The sequence below is a fragment of the Pezoporus flaviventris genome, unplaced genomic scaffold, assembly GCF_033815535.1.
Source record: "Pezoporus flaviventris isolate CSIRO_AGI_PZ_B2104156 unplaced genomic scaffold, CSIRO_AGI_Pfla_v1 ptg000002l, whole genome shotgun sequence".
NCBI lineage: Eukaryota > Metazoa > Chordata > Aves > Psittaciformes > Psittacidae > Pezoporus > Pezoporus flaviventris.
Window position 1 is genome coordinate 28,552,515 of NW_026892550.1, and position 22,141 is coordinate 28,574,655.

At 40.4% G+C, this 22,141-nt stretch overlaps 1 protein-coding gene across 3 annotated transcripts; it reads right to left on the reverse strand.

Moving 5' to 3' along the window:
• Positions 1-227: 227 nt before the first annotated feature.
• On the reverse strand, positions 228-22,127 carry CNOT7 (CCR4-NOT transcription complex subunit 7). 3 transcript variants are annotated; one of them, XM_061473293.1, is made up of 7 exons: positions 22,003-22,127; positions 20,783-20,989; positions 20,297-20,490; positions 16,916-17,077; positions 9,792-9,936; positions 4,405-4,515; positions 228-1,936 (listed from the first exon to the last, which is right to left on the reverse strand). In XM_061473293.1, the coding sequence occupies exons 2-7, from the start codon at positions 20,897-20,899 to the stop codon at positions 1,808-1,810; spliced, it is 858 nt and encodes a 285-aa protein (XP_061329277.1). In that variant the 5' UTR covers positions 20,900-20,989; positions 22,003-22,127; the 3' UTR covers positions 228-1,807. The 3 variants fall into 3 exon arrangements, with proteins under 3 accessions (XP_061329277.1, XP_061329268.1, XP_061329284.1); XM_061473284.1 differs by lacking the exon at positions 22,003-22,127 and adding an exon at positions 21,600-21,757; XM_061473300.1 differs by lacking the exons at positions 20,297-20,490; positions 20,783-20,989; positions 22,003-22,127 and adding an exon at positions 18,354-18,455.
• Positions 22,128-22,141: the final 14 nt, after the last annotated feature.

A 22,141-nucleotide genomic window follows, 5' to 3' on the forward strand; every position in this document is an offset into this window, starting at 1 on the left:
CTCCATAGTAAATTGTAACCACCACTCTTGCAACTTACATCAGCAGGAATGAAGTGACTGGAAACACACAAAGAGAATTCTGCACTGGAAATGGAATCAGTCAGGGAGCAGCGAGTTAGATCATTTTATAAGCACACGGAAGAGAACCGTCATGCCTAAATGAACCAGAATGCAGAACTGAACTAACTAAATACACCAGGAAAAATTTTGCAAGAAAACCACCAGTGTGTTGTTATGTAAGAAAACATTTCTTAGGCCTTTATTTACAAAAGCTTTAATAACAAATACCCTCTGTTATGCAAATTATTTGTTGTTTAAAAAGGACCACCCAGTTACATCATTGTAACTCCATGAAAAAAGGTGTTTTGATTTTTTTAAGTACAAGGTAAACCAGAGTAATTTGGCGAACATTTGGAGATTCTTCTACTATTGATTTCTGTGCCAAGCACACACACAGATACGCGCGAGCACGCAGGCACACGGTGTCGCACTTTCCGTCATTTCAGGCTAGTATTTAGCTATTCAATACCACAAAGTCCTTCCTGCACAACTGCTCTGTACACGTGCTATGCAGAGTTAAGAATGTCCTTTAGGGTCCTTTAAAACAATATATCTAAAATATATTGCTAAGATATACTCAAAAATAAACTAGCATTACACTCCTCAGGTAACTTTATTAGCTATAAGTTATTTATATTTTGTTGTTTTACAACAAATATCTGCAACATCTGTCTTTGTAACAACTACAAAAAAGCACGATTTAATTGTCCTTCTAATTCAATTAAATACTTTTTTTTTTCAGATCTTTGGGTTTTGTCTTTAATTAAACTGACTTTCAAAAATCGTGAAATCAAGTACGTAATAAATATGACTTCATAAAAAATATCGGAGGTGTACATTACTAGAATAAAAGCTAGGAAGTTAATCAAGGGAAGCGTGCCATTCCGAAACTCCAGTATCCTTCAACTCTCAGCTTCATGGCAAAAACGCTGAAGTCATAGCTGTTCTTTTCCTGAAGGGTGTAAAGCTGTTTTTTCAAGCCTCTTTCCCCCGTTACAGAGCGGTTTTAAAGCAGAAGGCCAACCAGCAGTTGACATGTGCAGGATGTGTTTGAAGATGACTGAACACTAGTAAAATAACAGCAGGTACTATGATTTCAGTAGTTTGTTTTGCTCGAACAGACAGAGGTTATGCAGCAAGTAAGTCACGTTCTGTGGGTTGAGATACCAAGGCAATACAGCGTGAAGCTGCTGAACTTGGCAGATGATTGTTTTCTAGCTCAGGGCAAACGAACAGAACAAAACAAAACTTCAACTAAAACAGAGGATCTGAGTCAGAGTCACTCTCTAAAGTGCAAATTTGATGGTCCACAATCTTGAATAGCTAAAACGCCTGCGTACTGGAAGGAACAGACATGAATGGGGAAAGTTAGTTACAATCAGTGCCAGTTAATTTGGAGGAGGGAGGGGAAAAAGAGACAAAACACCAGAAGATCAATACAGGTAAGTTTACCAGACTTAAAATTCATTATGATTTAACATTCCCCTTCTCTCTGCCACACTGATCCTATACATGCTTCTTTACAAATGGGCTAGTTATGAGGCCAAAATGTAATCCAGAAAATTTTATATATCAATATTAAGATCAAAATCCTGTGATAGGAACAGTCAAGTTTAGTACGTAGAAAGGCAGAAAAGAAAGTGTGCTGAGAAAGGGGGAAAAAAGCCTTATTGTCCAAGGGGTTCAACCAGAGATAAAACCTATATACAAGCACGTGGAGGTCAAAAAGATGGCCTTTCATTTCATGTCAGGACTGTTTGTTGGCTTCTTCTTCATATGCATTTCCTGTGCCGTTTTGTACATAAGATGACCCCGAACCAAGGCCGTATAAGTGGCCACAATATTTGGCATCATCAATGTGATCTTCAAAGAACATCTAAAGAGTTAAAAGAGAGATACAAATTATTGCCAAAGAAATGGCTCAATTTAAACAGAACTATAGAAAGGTGTTAAAAAGTTACTTTTTAGCATAACACATGAAATCCCAAAGTGCAGAAGCTGATATAATTAACAGAATAACACACTTAACACATTATCAAAATGTGCTTATATGACATGATTCTTTAAAACAAATCTGTCAAGAAATACAATCAGTCTCCTTGTGCACCCTTCCTGACGAAACAGACAAATGGAATGTTTTGGTAATTTTGTATTATCGGTTATCACCCGCTTCTCTGCAAGTGCAGCAACGAGATTTCTCCAACTCATCTCTGTGGAGTTTCTCGCAACAGGCATATGCTTGGCATCCGTCATTGGTGCCCATACTCTACCTACTCCTCAGTATGAGTGTTTTCATCATACTGTGCTCTGAAATGGAGGTATGTCCTCATTTATATGATAAAGGTTTGAGTGCGGGTAGAATGTTTGAGCGCAAAGCCCATTATGGAGTTCAAAGAAACGCAGAACAACACATTTCCAGCTAGCTCCTCACAGAGAGGAACTTCATTTAATAAGGAAGCACAAAATTTACTTAAATTTTACTGTAAGACTGCATTTACACAAGTCTTAATTGTAAAGAGGCGTGTAACCTGTGATATTCTCTTTCAGACTCAGGTTTTCAAGCAAAACCATGAGTTACCCCACAAAAACAAGAAGACAGCCACCTACACTAAAAACTTCACAGCAACCCTGCTGTAAACCACTGTGAACCACATCCCAGTGGCTGACATTCCAAGTCATCATCAACATCAGAAACCTAAGACAGCCAGAATCACGCAGAAGAAGGGTGGACACAGTACACAATCTGAATGCAGAGGACTGCATATACCATCCAGGCTGAAAACTTCTCCCTTCAAGCTTTACTTCGAGCACCACAGTCTGAATGGGAAGTTCTGTAATGAAGGAATTGTGTACCTCAGAAGTTTTAAAGCCCCCAACAATTCTTAAAATAATTAGGTAGGAAAACTCCAAAACAGCAGCTCTACTGTTGTAGAATCACTATTTAAGTGTTTCTGATGGGAAGAAATGTATCAGGAACTTTTTTTGTCTGGCACTCCAACACCCAGCAAGCAAGCTGCAAATCCTTCACAGCAATCAGTAAAATAAACTTTCTACCTCCAAAAGCATTGTAAAATGAAGTTTTTTCACTCAAATACATTGTTAAACAATGAACGCTACTGAAAATACTTTAAAAATGCACATTAACTATTTCTGAGTACTGTGCCCTTGTTTAGAAAGGCTGCATTAGCAAAGAATCAGAGAAAGAACTGAAAAAAAATCATAATCAAATCCATGACTGTTGGCTGCTTTGCACTAAAAACCACAGTTTCTACTTCTCCCAGTAACAGCTTTTGGTAAAAAAACTTCAAGAAGCTTATTTGCCATATAACACAAATTGCATCTCATTAGAGGAATGGTCCTGGGTTTGAACCTTTTCCACTAGAAAGTAACTTGAAAGGCAGTATGTTAGGCATGGTTTTCACATACCTCCTCTTTCCCTTTATTTGCTTTGGATTTTATTTCCAATTCAAGAATGAAAAAACAATACTGGGCAGATGGCAGTTAGCCTCGCTGGCCTTGGATCATACCAGAAACACAATCTCTCTACTGCATCTGTAGCCTATGACCTGCTTGACAACTGCAGTTCCAGTGGAAGCAGAACAGTGTTACAATGAGCAAACCAGCTTAAATCACAGCATTTATTTTTTACCTGCTGTCTCACTAGTATTTGTCAGAAACTTGTGGTCATTTTCTCCTTTATAAAAAAGGGTACACTACAGAAGGTAGACACTTCATACTAAACATTATTAAAAGATGAGGTTTACTACTGCCATCCATTTTGACATGGTAAGCAACACTGAATTAATAGCAGAATGCCATGTTCAAATGTACTGGCAAATGCCTGAAAGTCATTATTTAATGTACCTACAGCCTGCAAGTTTACCTGTGACTAGTCAACACTTTCCCTCTCTAGGCCTGCCATAAGCAGCAGTGCACGCCAGCCAAGTACTATACTGAGCAGAAGCTTCCAGAGAGTTGGCTTTCAGCGTGTGAGTATGGGAACTACACTCCCTGAATGGCGTATGTTTCCAGCAGCTCATATACTCACTTCTGAAGCCACCTAAAAATGGTACCCTGCAAAACAGGTAATGGAAAAAAACAAAAACCCACAAAAGATTTCAAAAGCCAGGCACAGAAATAAGAAGCAATATGCACTCACAGCATCTAAGCAGGGAATCAGTAGGGCTGGTTCACACTTACGCTGGGAAAAACACAGGTGGTCTTATCTTTGTCAAGAGTGAACCCTGACCTCCTTAAAATACAGCAGACTTAACAGAATCAGCAACTCATCTGCCTATCACAGCACATTACTATCATGGAGATAAAACCAGTATGTCCACCTACTTCTCGCATTTTGAAAAAGGCCATTCCTGTGAGTAAAGAATCAGATCCTGCCTGATGCTGTGGTCCTATCCTTTCCAGCTCTAGCTGCTCAGCCACTTCTTGTAATCCACCCTGAAACAGAAAACAATTGTGTTAACTGCTGAAAAATAAATTAAAGCAGAAAACTGAACAGCTGTATTTGAGGAAAATCTTTTACACAAGTCACACAACAGCAGGTGTATTTCAACATTTGCACAGTAGCTGAAGGAGGTATTATACTAGATAAATACACACCTGGAAAAATCAAACATTCAGTATCAATAGCAACATTAGAATTCTGTGTCAGTATTGATCAAATAAAGCAGCATCAACAAAACTACTACTCCTTCATGTTCCAGCTTCTTGATTAACCAGATGTCATTACTTTACAAAACAACTCCTTCAAGATGTTGAAAGAACTGGCAATGCTGAAGAACAAAACCAGGTGTTCCTGTACTCCTATTTGCATGAAAGTTTAAAAGGTAAAAATGTTCCACAATGTCAAGAATTCAAGTGCTTACAAATGAGGTGCCCATAAGCCTCCATGACTTAAAAATACCCAGGCTTCCTTTGAAACGGACCTTTTTACTTCCACTTACCTTTCAACAACTTTTTCCACTTCCCTTCAAAAAAACTGAGAGTATCCTTAAGTATCTAGAACACTACAGGGAGTACAGGTAAGTGTTACACAGCAGGCATTTAGAAACCCGATGGTAAAGTCCAAAGAGGAAGAAAGCACCCACTCCATCTGTGCAAGGCATGCTACCCCTTGTGAAAGTTAGTTTCATTAGCCGTTGTTAGAAGACAGGGGGGATGAACATGCAAAAAAATCCACTGCCGTGCAACTACTTTTCCAAGAGACTAAAATTCAACAGTGTAGCCAGCTTTTCTGTTAGAGATCCATATTTAAGTCATTTAAGTGTTGCAATGAAACCTATTTCTTATCAAAGTAGTTAAACATCTCACATGCTGCAGACATCACTCCAATGCTGCAAATCTATCTGTTCTTAAAGGTAAAACTTACCCAGTTTTGAAGCAAACTTTCTTCCCAACAAGCTGATGTGAAAAACTATTCCCTTAACTGCAAAGTGGCTAAATAAACCTCTTATTTAGTGTTTGGGGATTATTACCGCCAAAATGCTAATAACCACTACGTATGGAAGCAAACCTGTCAGAATCTGTCTGGTTTTACACAGAACACAGTTCTATTGAAGGACAGACAGGCTATACTGTAACTGCAGTCTTTTAATGCTGTAAACTACACTGTGAGCACATAATTTTGTACATATATTATTTTTTTTAAAGTGATTAAGCCATAAAGCTACTGGAAACAGACTAAAGCATGTGCACATTCTTTAAGGTCTAGAAGGATCAAAAATGTGAAGATAAACTGCTTAGTGCTCCCATAAGGTTTGGAAGGAAAAAGAATGTTGCAGAGGCTGTGCTTTTAAAGAAAGACTGCCTAGTATTACAGTTCACCTTTCCTTGTTCTCAACCCATTTCAAGTACAGGAATGGAAGCAATAAGAGGCAAAAGCATAACAATCAAAGTTAAAACTAACAGAGCAATAGAAATAAAGCCTGATCTGAAAATGAGATCAAACATTATGAAAATGGTCAGCAGAAAACAAAAAATGCATCTCAGATATAAGTATGTTCACTGCTTTCAAACTTCAAAAACAAGCTGTGAAGAGTTAGCAACAGCACGTAGGCCCATTACCCTTTCAAGGCATCATTTTTGGCTCCTAAACCCTCTGCTTCCTCAAGCTGTGAATAAGCAGTGCCTCATCACCAGGTTTTGCTAGCTGTAACACTATCTCCTCAAGTTTCAAGCAACTTTGAGGGAAAAAAACACTCAAGAATAAAAATCAGTAATAGTTACACAGCAGCTGCAAGCTTTGGAACACAGCCTTAGTAATTCAAACTTTACAGTAACTGCAGCCTACAGAAGAATGCTTTGAAAGTAGCGCTTTTAATCCATTTGTGAATGTTTCCACTTGTAAATGTATCACACACGACTTATGTGGAACTTTTTGGTCTACAACTGCAAAACCTGCAGAATAAAATTTGGCTGTCTCTGGTAGACTACTGGGATTGTCTTTCAGGCAAGACTTTGCACTGCAGATAAGAACATTTTACTCTTGGGAGAGAAGGACAAATTCTTCCTAAATTTTCAGACCATCAGTCAAGAATAAAGCCACAGAGTGATTTACATAATCACACAACCAGAGTCAACAGCAAATTCAGATCAAACACTGGTTTCATGGCACTGGTACCAGAATTTATTGTTCTGTATGAGCCCCCATATTTAAAAGCAAGTTTCCAACAAGGTCTATAAATCTACCTTAGAGTTACCATTACTATAGAAAAGGTTTGCAATTGTTTACATAGAATGATTTTTAGAGAACAAGCAGTTTTACCTGTACTACATCAATACCCCAAGTTAACTCCCAACCTGCATCAGTACATTCATGTCCATTTAAGTTGGAGTAACATACTATAAATTCAACAACTTAAAAAGAGACTACATAATTCCACAAAAAGAGCGTCAAACAGCTTCCTGATCCTGAAGCATGTTTCTTTTTGACTATGGGTGTGTGAGGGCAGTGTGTGAGGGACCTACAGTAGGTCAGTGAGTTCCATATGAAAAAAAACTTAAGACTAGTCAATAAAGGACAACTGCACAGCAGTTCAGTTCACTGCAATTTAATAGACTGAAAGTGAAGTATCAGGAAACAGTGCATGCATTTTTAGTTACAAAACTGGATGTTTAGCAATTTGTTTCAGATAGCTGCTCTCGGTACAAGTCCACTATGATTTCACCACTGGTAAATCTGGAGGGGTAGGGTAGTCCACATCCCTTCCCTGCTGTCATTACCAGTCTGCACATTAGGTGACAGGATCAAGATTTACTGCAGGAAACTGACCTACTTATTCAGCTCTGAAAAAATAAAATCACCCTTGTTCTTAAGGTTTGCTGAAATAAAACCTTGTCTCCAAAAAAAACATCAGCGTCTCTAAACAATGACAGTTACACAATTACCTCTTAATGAAATGACAGGAAATATAATCCCTCTTTTCCCCAAACTCACTGGGAATGTCACCTCTGGAATGGTGACATTGTCACCTCTCCTACATCGCTAACGTTGGATTACACATTCTGGTTTTGGAAAGTGTGTTGCCACCACTAAGACACCAGATGCTTTACGCTGCTTCACCCGGAGTGATAAAGTGAGAATGCTTTTTTTGGAGGGTTTGCCTCCCCTAACCCCTCCTTTAAGACTCCTGAATTTTTCCTTCTGGCCTCTGTGGAGAAAAACTGTGTTTATGATGTTCATTAATAGCCACTTGCCCAGCTGATTATGCCAATAACAGATCCAAATGAACACAAGTAGGTATATTTCTCTTTTTTGACTGGAAGGCAGGTCTTCTTTTCCAACACTAACTCAATAAACAAAGGACTCACACTATTTACTTCCCACACAAGTAGGCTACTAAAAAGTTACATGCTCTATTAGTTTATCTCAGAAAGAAACAGAGGACTATAAACAGCATATAAATCACTGGTCCAGCATTATGAAGTGGCAAGCCATCCCATAGGATTTGGTTGTACTATAGTCAGTGTTCTTTTCCCTGCAGGTTCTCATTAAGAAAGCCTAGAGAATCAAGTTACTTCCCATAAAAGCAGCAAGTCATTAATTGCAATGCACCTCCTTCCAGCAGCAGTCTACACTCTTACAGTTCTTTGGCAAGTACAGATGTTCACAGTCCCTGTAGCATCTTTCTTTCATTTGCTGTCTTCCCCTTCACGTACTTACTTCCAGTTTCATTCATTCTCCAGTCCAATTAAGTATCCACATTTTATGTCTGACAGAGTAAACTAACTAGGAGCCTCACTGGCCTGACATAAGTTTCTAGTACTGCTTTTTTTGCCCAGAAGCCACATATTGTCCCTGAACATATGCTGTTGTTTATCTTTCCTTATGAAGCCATCTGAATTATTCTTCACTCCATTCCTCTTCCCAAGATAATTCCACAGCATCATCGCAACTACCTTTGCCAAGATGACTGCAGTCCTTTAGTGGACTGCACAATGAAGAAATAAGAGTATACAAAACCCATCAATTGTTATGGCTCAAAAAGTGAAGGATTAATTTCAAACATTGGTTTATCATGTCAACAAAGCTGGGCACTGTAAAGGCAGCATCAACATGCAATTTTTAACAGGTAAGCAGGACAGTGGGATTGAGTGCACCCTCAGCAAGTTTGCCGATGACACCAAGCTGTGTGGTTCGGTTGATATGCTGGAGGGAAGGAATGCCATCCAGAGGGACCTTGACACGCTTGTGAGGTGGGCTGATGCCAGCCTCATGAAGTTTAACCATGACAAGTGCAAGGTCCTACACCTGGGTCAGAGCAATCCCAGGCACAGCTATAGGTTGGGCAAAGAAGAGATTCAAAGCAGTCCTGCAGAGAAGGACTTGGGGGTGTTGGTCACTGAGAAAATGAACATGAGCCAGCAGTGTGCGCTTGCAGCCCAGAAAGCCAACCGTATCCTGGGCTGCATCAAAAGGAGCATGACCAGCAGGTCGAAGGAGGTGATCCTGCCCCTCTACTCTGCTCTTGTGAGATCTCACCTGGAGTATTGTGTGCAGTTGTGGTGTCCTCAACATAAAAAGGACATGGAACTGTTGGAACAAGTCCAGAGAAGGGCCACGAGGATGATCAGGGGACTGGAGCACCTCCCGTATGAAGACAGGCTGAGGAAGTTGGGGCTGTTCAGCCTGGAGAAGAGAAGGCTGCACAGAGACCTCATAGCAGCCTTCCAGTATCTGAAGGGGGCCTATAGGGATGCTGGAGAGGGACTCTTCATTAGGGACTCTAGTGATGGGACAAGGGGTAACGGATTAAAACTTAAACAGAGGAAGTTCAGCTTGGATATAAGAAGGAGATTCTTTCCTGTTAGGGTGGTGAGGCACTGGAATAGGTTGCCCAGGGAGGTTGTGAATGCTCCATCCCTGGCAGTGCTCAAGACCAGGTTGGACGAGGCCTTGGGTGATATGATTTAGTGCAAGGTGTCCCTGCCCACTGCAGGGGGGTTGGAAGTAGATGATCTTAAGGTCCTTTCCAACCCTAACCATTCTATGATTCTATGATTCTATAACAATTGATGCGTGCTCCTGCCTGCTTCTATCAATAGCCTTTAATATTAAATATAAAAAGCTTGAGACAACAGTGCTTACTAGGTACTATCAAAGCAAAACCAGTAAATAATAATGTAGAAAATAACAATTTATTTTTTTTTTTTAGGCATAACGAATTCTGCCTCCAAACCCAAAAGTTGCTCTGAGCCATTTGCAGGTTACTCACCTTCAGATTTTTGCAGCTCTTCATGAGATACTTTACATCATAGATGACTGGGAAAAACAACCGCAGTATCTCAAAGAAGTCCAACTCTTCTTCAGGTAGATTAGAGTTTGTCAAGATTTTGATTAGATAGCCAAAGTCATATCCACTGCAAATTAATAATAACAAAACCCAACATAAGCCAGCAATTTAGAAGCATCCTTCTCACTTCCAACATCAAGACTTTATTACACACTAGCAGGACATTTAGCTTCATTTCAATGCAATTAAGACTGACTTTTATGAAAGACTAAGCCTCAATGTTAATGGCCCTACTACAGATCCCAGGGAAAATATTTTTATTTAGTCTGAATGAGGCCAAGTGAAGACAGAAAAAGTTCTGCCTATAGGAGTTTCTCTAAATCCTGAAACAAGGCAATGCTGCTGTGGCTTTGTCTGGCAAAAACTTACATTCTGGTGTAAGAATTGAGTTTCTCATTACAAACTGAACAAGATGGACTTTTACAGTTCTTGAAATACAAAAGATTAAGGAGTTTCCAGAGCCAACACATGTTTATGTCTGAAGGCAAGTTTCACCCTCACCAACAAAGACTGGACTTTCTTTCAATTTCCCCAATTGAATCAGCACACATTAAACAACTGAAAAAAAATAAGAGACTGTAGACTATTACTCTTTCTGGAGGCAAGGACAGATGAAGCTGGAAAAATTTCTCTGTGTACATGTAAGTCAGCAGGAGGCAGCAAGACAATCGAGCAGTACAGGTTTGGTAGAAGAAACTGAGGTATTATAGTATGTATGTGGAAGGAAGAATTTGGGAAGACTTCCTTCACAAGAGCCTGACTGAAGAATGAGGACGTAGGAACAAGGTAAGGCAGTAAAATGGAAACCACATACTTTCACAAAGGGTTATGATAGGGAACCCTAGGGTTTAAAGCATAGGAAAGACAGATGTCAGGCACTAAGCAGGACTAAATGCCACAACAGTGATGACAAGTTATCCTTTTCCCTAGGAAGACAGAATTTACAAGCCATGATCTGTTCATGAATCTGATCTGTTCTGATCCCCTGCAGAACTGCCTGTGTATGCACACATACATACACTAGACAGGGGCAGATATGTTCTCTTCTTTGTTATTAGGTTTGCATTGAAGCAAATCAGTTCCTAGATTTTACTGACATACAATTTTAAAAACACCTGTACTAACAAAGAAGATGAAAACACACAGCAGGGTGTGCTTCTGCTGAAGGCTGCATCAGTTTTGCTGCTTATGGAACCTTAGTGTATAGCTGAGAGACAATTCAAATGAACTGGTGGCTACTACAGACTCCAAATTCCCAGTTAAAGACTTCACGTTCATTCTTGGTTACAGGAGGATCTTTATCTGAGAGATGAACAGAATTAACTGAGGGAGTACAGAAGACGAACCAGTTACAAATAGGCACTGTACTATTGATCCCGTGGATATTTAGCACCCATAAAGACTGTTGACTTACGATGTAAGCTCAAGGCTTTCGCTTGCATGCTCAATGTGAAGAGGACTGCTTTTTGTACCTTTCTTATACTATGGGCTTCTCTACATCATCTTTATCTTATGATTTTCTAGACAGAGGGTAGAAAATCTTAAACATACTGGGAATTAATGGATTGCTTGCCAGGAGTCCACTATTACAAGATATACAATAAGTAATGGACTATTGCAGCCCTCTGAACAGGAATTTCGTGTTGAACGAATCCTGCACTGCATCTGGTGCCTTGAAGCTGTGCTGGCGGTACTCCAACCTCTACAGCAGCAGCCACTGGCCAGGCGCAAAGAAGCCAAAGATAAATAAGGATTTCAGCTGAGTTTTATAAAGTAAGAATTTGAAATATACTTGGCAAAACAGTAGCTTGGAAGCTTAGTTTTATTAGATCTCAGGGAGGGAAGGGGGGGAAGCCTGTATCAGCATAAAGCCCTCTAGAGAAAAAAAATAAAAAGAAAAAAGCCACGCTAGCAAAAAAGGCTGTTCAGAAAAATGCAGAAAAGGCTGTTCAGGATTAAGGAGACTTACTCCGCTGGAGATTAGAGAGGTTATTAACTCACTGAATTCCTGACGTTTGCCATCCTTGTGGCTCAAATGTAGCAGCTGTATTAAAACTTTTAAAGTGAAAAAAAAACAGTATTTGTGCTCCTCTTAAATTTTTTGACTTTCCTCCTCTTCCCAAAAGAATTATGCACATGCCTGAATTACAAGTAAACATAAGCTCTCAAACACTTCCAACTTCTATTAAGAAGGAAGTACTGTAAGAAAAGAAACATCAAGACTCATTTACTGTTTGTATTAAGAGGTAGGAGGTTGTCATAAATCTGCAATTTTGATGAAGAATTCCGCTCCCCCCCCCACCTTGGGGACTGTAGCAGACTCTTTCATTCCAGGTTCCTCATGCATAAAAGGCAACAGGGTATTCAAACAGCTGTTTTAAAAGACATGACTGCTCTTCCACTGCATGACAACATTCAGTCAGATATTTGCTCTTGGATCCTAAGCCTGGGTTAACTTTAGTCAGCTCAAACAAATGATGTCTCATATTTCTTAAGTTCCAGCTGTTAAGACTTAGTCCCAGTGTGCTCGTAACAATCACCACAAACCATGCTTTACTAATCATAATGCAGTATTAAGGCATTTACATAATCTTTTTAATATACTTTTGGGGGGTAATATGCTACAGTCATCAAGCCTATACAGACATAAAGATCGTCACTTCAAGTCAAGACTAAGATACACCAAGTTCAAAAATTTGAGTGGCCACTGCTGCTGAATGCTGACAAGGGTAAGAAAGTCCACAATGAGCAATTTGGTAATTCCAGGCTCATTAAAGAACTTTCCTTCTAATCCTCTAATAGACAATTAGTGGTTGGTTTCTACCCTGAAGCACACAGGCTTCCTTTCCTTATAAAGCTTTCACTATTTCTAATATAATCACCTACTGTTACTTAGCACAGCTAACCAAATCCCTGGAGCCAGAAAGCTTTTTTCTTTTTGCACTGAACATGGACAGCTGCAGGCAACGAGACCATGGAAAAGATCAAAGGTGCCTGTATTTCTTTCCCATACTTTCAGAAATTCAGATAGCCAATTAACAATTAATTCTACTCAAGCACCAGCAGCCTCTGAAATAAATCAAAACCTGACAGACCTGAGAAAGCTTTAGTTCACTTTCTAACTGGCTAACAGAAATGAACCAACAGATTCAATTCTACTAAAATCAGTCTCACACAAATGATTATTGAAATGCAATAGCTTGGAACTTTCCCACTTCCAAAAAAAATCTGGGTTAAGAGGCATGTTTGTACAGAGCACCCAAAGGCAGACTGAGGTTGCACACAGGTGGACACTCAAAACCTCATCAAACCAGTCACTTGAACATCCACAAAACCAGTATTTGAGCTGTTCTGTTTTATAATTTGTTAGACTGCCAAGCACTCACAGCTCTCGACGGTGACAAGAATCAGAAATTCAGGGTTTCCCCCTGCTCTCTCAACTCAAATACATTTTAACACACACAAGATTTGAGTTGCTTATGAAGTTGTGATATATACAAGAACCAGTGACAGTGCAATGGCTCTTCATATCTGGCAGAGCTGCAGATCCACACAGATTCACCAATAGGTAAGGAAGCTACATCAAATGCAGAGGTAAAAAGCACACAAAGCAAGCTATTTTAGAAGCTAACAACTTAGAAATAAACTACATAACAGTTCAAGTAAATCAAAGACTGGAAATGACACAAAACCAACACACAAGCTCACTCTGAAAAGGGAGTAACTTCCCTCTGCCCGCTTCCTAGAAGACTCATACATTTGGAGGATTAGTAGTAACTAAAGTTTTTGAGGAAACAGAACCAATAGCACAGTCAGCAACATCAAGTACACCTTTCTGTAGTAGTAAAAGAACTACTGCGTGGAAAGCCTACATGAAACAAATTTTCAACTGAGTTGTCCTGCTGTTTAAGCTTCCACCAACAGTATATAATCACAATCAACACAAGATAAATTTAGAAACAGTTGTTTACTGTTCTTTGTGGCACATTTTATGTGACCCATGCTCATTTGCAGCTTTGTGCAATCTTAGCTCCCAAATTCTGTGCTCAAGATAATATCGACATACTCTATCAAGCACAAGAGCCTGTAAATGGTTTCTGACATCAAGCAGAGCTGTTGATAATCAGTGTTGGATAAACATTTACTAGAACAGCTGTTTAAGAGGATTTCTAAAGACATTTTCAGTGAAGTCCACAACAGAAACTCATTTAAGCACAGATGAAACTGGACTTGGATAAAGCCATTCCAAACCCCTTCATAAGCTGCACTAGTAAAAATGACATTATTGCTCAAAGTTTACAGTACACTTCAATCAGCATATGAGTCAGGAATCACACACAATCAATGCAATTATGCTTTAAAAAGAATCCCTACTGTGGAAATGGTTCAGGTATTCTTTTGCCAGGATAGCTTACATTGGACCCTTAAACTTACTACCAAGTGATACTGGAAAAACACTTGTAGCTGTAACTGCTCCTATCAGTGGATAAAGAACTGACTGGATGGCTGCACACAAAGAGTTGTGGTCAATGGCTCAATGTCCAGCTGGAGACCAGTAACGAGTGGTGTCCCTCAGGGATCGGTGTTGAGACCGGCCTTTTTAACATCTTCGTCGCTGACCTGGACAGTGGGATTGAGTGCGCCCTCAGCAAGTTTGCCGATGACACCAAGCTGTGTGGTTCGGTTGATACGCTGGAGGGAAGGAATGCCATCCAGAGGGACCTTGACACGCTTGTGAGGTGGGCTGATGCCAACCTCATGAAGTTTAACCATGACAGGTGCAAGGTCCTACACCTGGGTCAGAGCAATCCCAGGCACAGCTACAGGTTGGGCAAAGAAGAGATTCAAAGCAGCCCTGTGGAGAAGGACTTGGGGTGTTGGTCGATGAGAAAATGAACATGAGCTGGCAGTGTGTGCTCGCAGCCCAGAAAGCCAACCGTATCCTGGGCTGCATCAAAAGGAGTGTGAGCAGCAGGTCGAAGGAGGTGATCCTGCCCCTCTACTCTGCTCTCATGAGATCACACCTGGAGTATTGTGTACAGTTGTGGTGTCCTCAACATAAAAAGGACATGGAACTGTTGGAACAAGTCCAGAGGAAGGCCACGAGGATGATCAGGGGACTGGAGCACCTCCCGTATGAGGACAGGCTGAGGAAGTTGGGGCTGTTCAGCCTGGAGAAGAGAAGGCTGCACAGAGACCTCATAGCAGCCTTCCAGTATCTGAAGGGGGGCTATAGGGATGCTGGAGAGGGACTCTTCATTAGAGACTGTAGTGATGGGACAAGGGGTAACGGGTTAAAACTTAAACAGGGGAAGTTTAGATTGGATATAAGAAGGAAATTCTTTCCTGTTAGGGTGGTGAGGCACTGGAATATGTTGCCCAGGGAGGTTGTGAATGCTCCATCCCTGGCAGTGTTCAAGACCAGGCTGGACGAGGCCTTGGGTGATATGATTTAGCATAAGGTGTCCCTGCCCACGGCAGGGGGGTTGGAAGTAGATGATCTTGGGGTCCTTTCCAACCCTAACGATTCTATGATTCTATAGTCAGTGTCTGATGATGTACCAGATACATGCATACTATGCCTCCCCAGCCCTTCTCCTGAACTATCCAGGTTATTTTACTATAGTCAAGTGTAAATCAAAAATATGCACATAAGAGCCCATAATAATGGGTTTAAGAAGCTTAAAGAAACTTAATTCACTAATTCAAGCCTTTGTAGTTAGTTTGACACAGCTCATGGCATTCAGTATTTTTCTCCCATGGTGCTACTGCAGTAGCACAATAGCAAGAGTAAGATTATTTTGGAGTCATATTGTGAGTAGAGACAGCTGCAAGTGGAAGATGGAAGCAGATTAGGTGGCAAGTGTACTCAAAGAGGATCCCTGCTTTTTTTTTTTTTTTTGTTAGCTGTTCTCCCCCTCCCGCTTTTGGAAGGAAAGTCAGTCTAAAACTTGCATTCTACAAAGCAAGCCAAAATGATGAATTCTGCAACAGGCTGTTATATGCATCTTTCTATTACTGTCTTGCATTGCTTGCTGAAGAAATCCTTATTTTTCAGTTGGTTAAAAATATAAATACTTCTCTAATTCCATGTGACTCTCTCTTCAAACCTCCCTTCCAAGTTTTAATACTTAAGAATGAAGAATTTCCTTTTTTTCTGATTTTGTCATCCACATATTACAGTTCACCAATGTAGCATGCGTGATAAACAAGAATAAGGTTGTAAGGAAACTACTAGTCTAAGCTAAAATGTTTGCTCTACCTTTGTTGACTTATTTAGCAGCCAGCATTTAAGATGGCAACTTGGGGGCATTACATAACAATAAGCCATTAAAGCCACTGTTGCTTGCAAAAAGTGCAAATTACCTCTGGCAGGTAGCTGAGTACACAATGACTTCTGTCTAAGTTTTAACGTGTTCAATCTTATTAATGCCTGAAGATCTTTTCTATCTTGACAGATTCACAGAGACTTAGCATTCACAATTCTATTTCTACTTAGAGAATGTGCTCCTGTGATGGTATAAATAGTAAAATATATTCAAGGCTTAGAATATAGAATCAAGGTTTATCAGGACTCTCCTTCAAGATGAGCAATTTCAGCTGCCCAGATTACTAGGAGATTTAGAACAAATTTAAAAGTGCTTTGTAGAACTCTTCACTGACAGTTGTGCAGTCTCTGCCATAAGACAAACTGCATTTGCTCAAGAATTGCTTAGGAATAACTTGCTTCTATTATTGTTACAATTATTACTAGCATATGTGATATTAAAAGATGCAATGCCACCTGCTGGCTTAGGAGTTTCATGTTTTTCTGGTTTACAGTTTTCTGGTTACAGTGTAAACACCAATAGTAAAACACCACTACACTCGAATACAGAATGGTGCTATAAGTACTACAGCAGAAACACTTTCTAAGTCTTAGCAACCAAGGTACTCGCTATATATGCTATCACATGTAAACCACTTATCACATGAGATACGAAATCCAAGCTCTAGAATTCAATGATCAGTATCAAAAACGCCAACCCTTAACATGCAGAATTTACCTATGAAAGGAAAGCCACTTGACTCCTTCACATAGTACAACTCCTGATGTCATAAGCAGTTCTGCAAAGTATTGTGTCTCAATTCCTTCTTCTTCATGCTTTTTAAACTGGATACCAGATGTTGTCAACAGCTCAATAGAGTCCTGGGCGTACATATCTTCTCTAAAAAAAAAAAAAAAGAAGAGGAAAAGTAAATTTCAGAATCTACAAACCTCAGTGATTATAAACCTGGTAATATTTATTTTTCGCTGTTCACTCCACAGACTTCGCTGCATAGAGAGGGAACAACTTGATTTTTTTTCCATGTTAATTTCAAAACAAACCATTTCCATAGCTTTTATGAACCTTCACCAGCATTTCACCATTCCCAGCATCTCCATTCTCTCCTCCTTCACAAAAAAACTAGTTCCTGCTCCTCTCCCAGTTACCCAAAACTCCCCTTTTAGCAAACCTAAGGAAAGTTAATGTATGAATACAGATATTTTAATGAATAATATCTATTGCTGCAACTGTGACAAACTGAACATAACAGCTGATGCACTAATGCCCTGCACTACAGAACTAGGAATAGTATACTCCAGATCCCAGTGCTGCACTAGTTCTGTGAATAATATTTTTCACACATTCTTGTGATATAAGTGTACGTGAAGTTTTAGACACACGCTCAAAACTTCCTTCTCACTACAACCAGAAATTAAGTCTTTGTTCCACCTAGTCAACCCTTAAAATTCAGGTAGCCTAACATTTTCTTTCTAAAGACCATCTTCTAACAGCCATATTTTGGACCTAAAATTTCACAGGCTAGAAAAAGATTCCTCTATGCCTTGTCTGATCCTCTCATACCCCTCTATTCATTCCCTTTACTATTAACATTTTTGTAAAGTCTTACGGATTTTGCGATGAAATCAATGTTTGGGGGTTTTTTTTCCCCTAAAGTTTAATCTACCTAGAAGATGATATTCATATTACTGTCAGCAACATACTATTCTACAAACTTTCTTCAGTGTATAGTTTTCAATTTTAATAAAAAATAAACACAACCAAAACAAGCCACAAAAAATAAAACAGATACGACAACCAATATATCAAACTAGATTTAGTCATAGACTCATACCCCTTATTCCTAACAGCAGGTCATCATTCATCAGAACATAGAGATACATTCGCGAGATGTGTTGTGTCTTTTTTCCCCTCCCTCCTACACAGCTGTTCATTAGTTTTCCAGCTTTAAGGCATCATTTTCCCAGCATCTGTCCATCTCCATAACACATTAAAGAACCCATCCAAAACAAACATGCCTATTTTAAAAGAACTTGTTTCAATTCTAGTTTGTTGCTCTGCACTCATCAGGTGGATAGTTAGTTTAGAGAAATATTTATGCTCTTTAAAAGCACACTATAACAAGACCTGGCTGGAACAACACAAAAAAAAAAATTACCTTCCAGGAACAGCCAACAGCTGTTTTGCTTCAGGAGCAGAACACTTGGCACAAGGCCACTTCCCAAAAAGAAGTTTAGAAAAACATAAAAGAGGTTTCTCCAACCATGCACAAGAAAATAACCTCGTGCTTTATGCAGCACTTACCTAGCTCACATTTTGTACAAAATCCCCCAAGTGAACTACTAACTAATTTGTTAGGTGACTGCCTATCTTGCCTTACTAAGCTGTCCAGTATCTGGCACAAGTGGATGGAAAACTACTTTTATTTTCAGTTTCTTGACATTAAGTGGACCTTTGAAGTAAAAAAAACAAACCAACCATAACACAGGCTTCTCTTCCCAGATCACAGTTTGGAAGGTACTAATTCATTTCTCCTCCTCCCATATTTAGCCAGATTAGTACATTCTTCTATTAAGAAAACAGAAACCTGTCCAGCATTTATACAGCCAGGTAAGTTTAGAGATACCAAAATAACAAATCTGCACTCTCAATTCTTTTAAGAGGTGCTTCAGACAAAACTTTTTTTAAAAAATCATGTATTTCCTCAGCCCAAACTGACTAGTGACAAGACACAGCACTAATAGTTTAGAAAAGCAGAAAGATCAAGAGATCGTTCTCTTGCAGAGAAGAGAAAGCAGACTTTTTTCTTTTTAAGAAGCCTGATTACTTCGAAAACACTTCTTTTTATCTGCAGAAGAAAAAAAGGTCTGCTCTCTAAAGCTCCTTTAGGCTGCAGTTTTAACTCATGTACATCATCTTGTCCTGTGATCAGCTTGTAAACTGCCAAAAGCCTTCAACATGCTTAAGTCTAAGTAGTGTTTGCACTGATACTCAACTCAGGCGATATGAAAATTTATCAGACCAATTATGTTTACTTCAGGAAAAAACTCAAGATATTGTGTAACTCTGTCTCAACTACTTGCTAAAGATATAATCAGAACTCCACAAAAGCATCTGTGGAGTCCCCACTGGAAAAATCAGGTTTATACTTAAAGATGTATCACTGATGAAAATCACATTGGGAAATAAAGTTCACAATACTACCCCAACAGATCATTAAAAAAAAAATAAAAAAATAAAAAATTAACCAACATTTTACAGAAATAATATAGAACAAAAATCTTCACAGGAGTTATGCTGCAGAATCAGCAATCCATTCTTCACCAAAAGGATTGTCAAGCATTAGAACAGGCTGTCCAGGAAAACTGGTGGAGTCACCATCCCTGAAGGTATTGACAAGACCCAAGACTGTAGATGTGGCACTTAGGGGCATGGTACTAGGTTAACGGCTGGACTCAATGATCTTAAAGGTCCTTTCCAATCTAAACAATACTATGCTATATAAGAAGATTAAAATACAGTAGCTCAGAGTACACAGTTTAGAAAAAACACAAGAGAAACTGCTGCAGTATTAAAAAACTGAACGTAATTTACCAGCATATTATCTAGAACTTATTGTGAGTCTCTTAAGAATAGTGTTAAAGAGCACATCACACTTGCTTTAGAACTTGCTGATATTTGTCATGCTCCTTTTTAGTCACTTCAGTAACATTACTTTTTTTTCACATTGGCATTTTCCATTTAAAAATACACAAAGAAATAATGTGACTTCTGTAATAACTAGTCACAGTTAAACTAAGGTAGAAGTACTTTGAAATGCCAAATATGAAAACACTAAGCTAACTCTTGCACCACCTATAAATGCCTCTTTTTGAAACTTTTTGACCAAATCACTAACAGTAAGGCAGGCTGTACAGAAGTGAGGAAAGAAAGCATGTATGTGGCTGACAAAATTTTTCCTATATATATATATGTATAGATACATAAAGTATCTGTAGCATTCCAATTATTCAGATAAAAAGAATTGCTACAGGTTTCACAACCTAGAACACATCTTAAGTCAGAAACACACATTCACCATCACAGACGTTTAAGACTTACGTTAAATTAAATTTAAAATTAAATTGCCAAGTTGATGTTCCTGGAGGGTATTCTCCTTGCTCGTTCATAAAAGTCAGTCCTAGTTGAATTATTTTCAGCAAGTCTACATTGCAGCGTAATAACTGGTACTGATAGTCTGCATTGCTTCTGAATTCTCCAATAGGTCTTGCAACTACTCCTGGAAATTCTGTATCCTGCAAGAACAGAATTAAAACTTCAACAAAAGGCACCCATAAAAATACATGTTGCTCATTCTTACATCTCAAGCATCTTATCTCTCATAGTTAAAGATTACTGTACATTTAGCTTTCAAAAAGGTAATAATCAGGATCCTAACATTTGTACAGCATTAATTCAACCTTAAGATTTCACTATTCTTTCAGTTAAAATGAATGAACAAGCCCATAGCTTTAATTTACTAACATCAAATGAAGGCATTATGTTTATCATGGTAATTTGCTAGAAAAACATCAAATGCCCACTTACCATAGCTACATAGTTATACTTCCGTATAACTTGACGAATTTTCTTCATCTCTTCATCTAAGTTACAAGCCCAAACTTCACAGATTCTTTGGCTATGGTCTACGGTAGCTGCTGGCATAGTGGGGGGCTTTAGAGACCATATATCAAAAGTTACACTTGACTGACGACCAGTTGCATAAAGAGAACGTCAACTGTTTATTTTTTTAACCTAAGAGACAAACAAAGTAAAGTATCAGAGCATAAGTTTTTATTCTTCATTTATCTGGGAAAAAGCCCATCCTAGTTCCAGGATCAAGATTTATTCTTCAGAAGCTCATACAAGGAGCACAACACAGCCACCAAAACCATGCAAATTTCAGCTACACGAGTTCAAAATACTGTCTGAAACTGAAACCCTATGGTTTTGTTAGTAACTTCATTTCCTGCACAAAGCCCTTCAAACCAGCAAGGAGCACTAGTTCAACTGATGAACGAGATACTTGAACCCAAAAGAGTTACTCCCCCATGGGTTAGAAACGCACATTCCTGTGGATGCCACGGCTACGTGCAACATGAAAGGAAGCGGCAAAGCGATTCTTCGCGTTACGCCGAACTGGGGGGCACTGCTGACGGCTGGAAGCCGCCCGGGCTGGCCGCCTCCCTGGGCAAGAGAGTCTCTTTCAGCTCGTACGGGCCCAGGGACCGCGCGCTCACAGGTTCCCAGCCGCTTCCTTATACGTACAAGGCCCGAAGAACGCCTCAAGAAGCCGCAGAACCGCGCCGGGCAGCACCCGGCCACGGGGAATGGGCCGCAGTGGGAAGGGGCCACCCCAGCTTACCCTGCCCCGCCCCGGTCTGCAGCCGGCAGAGGCTCCGCTCCCGAGCCCACCTCCGGCGGCCCGGGAAACCACGACTCACCCGCAGCAGGCCGTCGCGACCACCAGTAAGTCAGCGGGGCCACCGCGGGCCCGAGCGGGGCAGGGCACCGGGCCGCCTCCAGCTCCCCCCCTTCCCGCAGCCCGCTGCCCCCCCCCCCGGGCCTCCCTCGCCGCTTACTCACGCTCTCGGCCGGGCCGGGCCGGGCCGCGCCGGGCCGCGGCGGGTCTGGGGGAGGCCCCGCGGCGGCCCGCGAACGCCCCACAGCCAGCAGCCGCCGCGCGAGACGCAAGAAGCGCCGCCCACGCCGCACAAAAGCCATTACATCATCGCCGCGCGCCGCTGTGCGGGCCTTTCCCCCCTCACCTCTGACCGCCGACAGCGGCGGCGCCAATCACCGCCCGCGCACACGCCTTCCACCGCCCCTCCGCGGACAGGGTCAGCGGCGCGCGGCCGTGACGCAACCTGCGCGCCGACGTCGTGACGGGGCGGGGCGGGGCGAGGG

Excerpts from the sequence above, each read along its gene's own strand:
- CNOT7 (XM_061473293.1), bottom strand. The coding sequence starts at position 20,899 with ATGCCAGCAGCTACCGTAGACCATAGCCAAAGAATCTGTGAAGTTTGG. Across the intron at positions 20,491-20,782 it reads AGTATAACTATGTAGCTATG|GATACAGAATTTCCAGGAGT; the intron begins GTAAGTGGGCAT and ends CTGTTCTTGCAG. Across the intron at positions 4,516-9,791 it reads AGAGCTGCAAAAATCTGAAG|GGTGGATTACAAGAAGTGGC; the intron begins GTGAGTAACCTG and ends TTTCTGTTTCAG.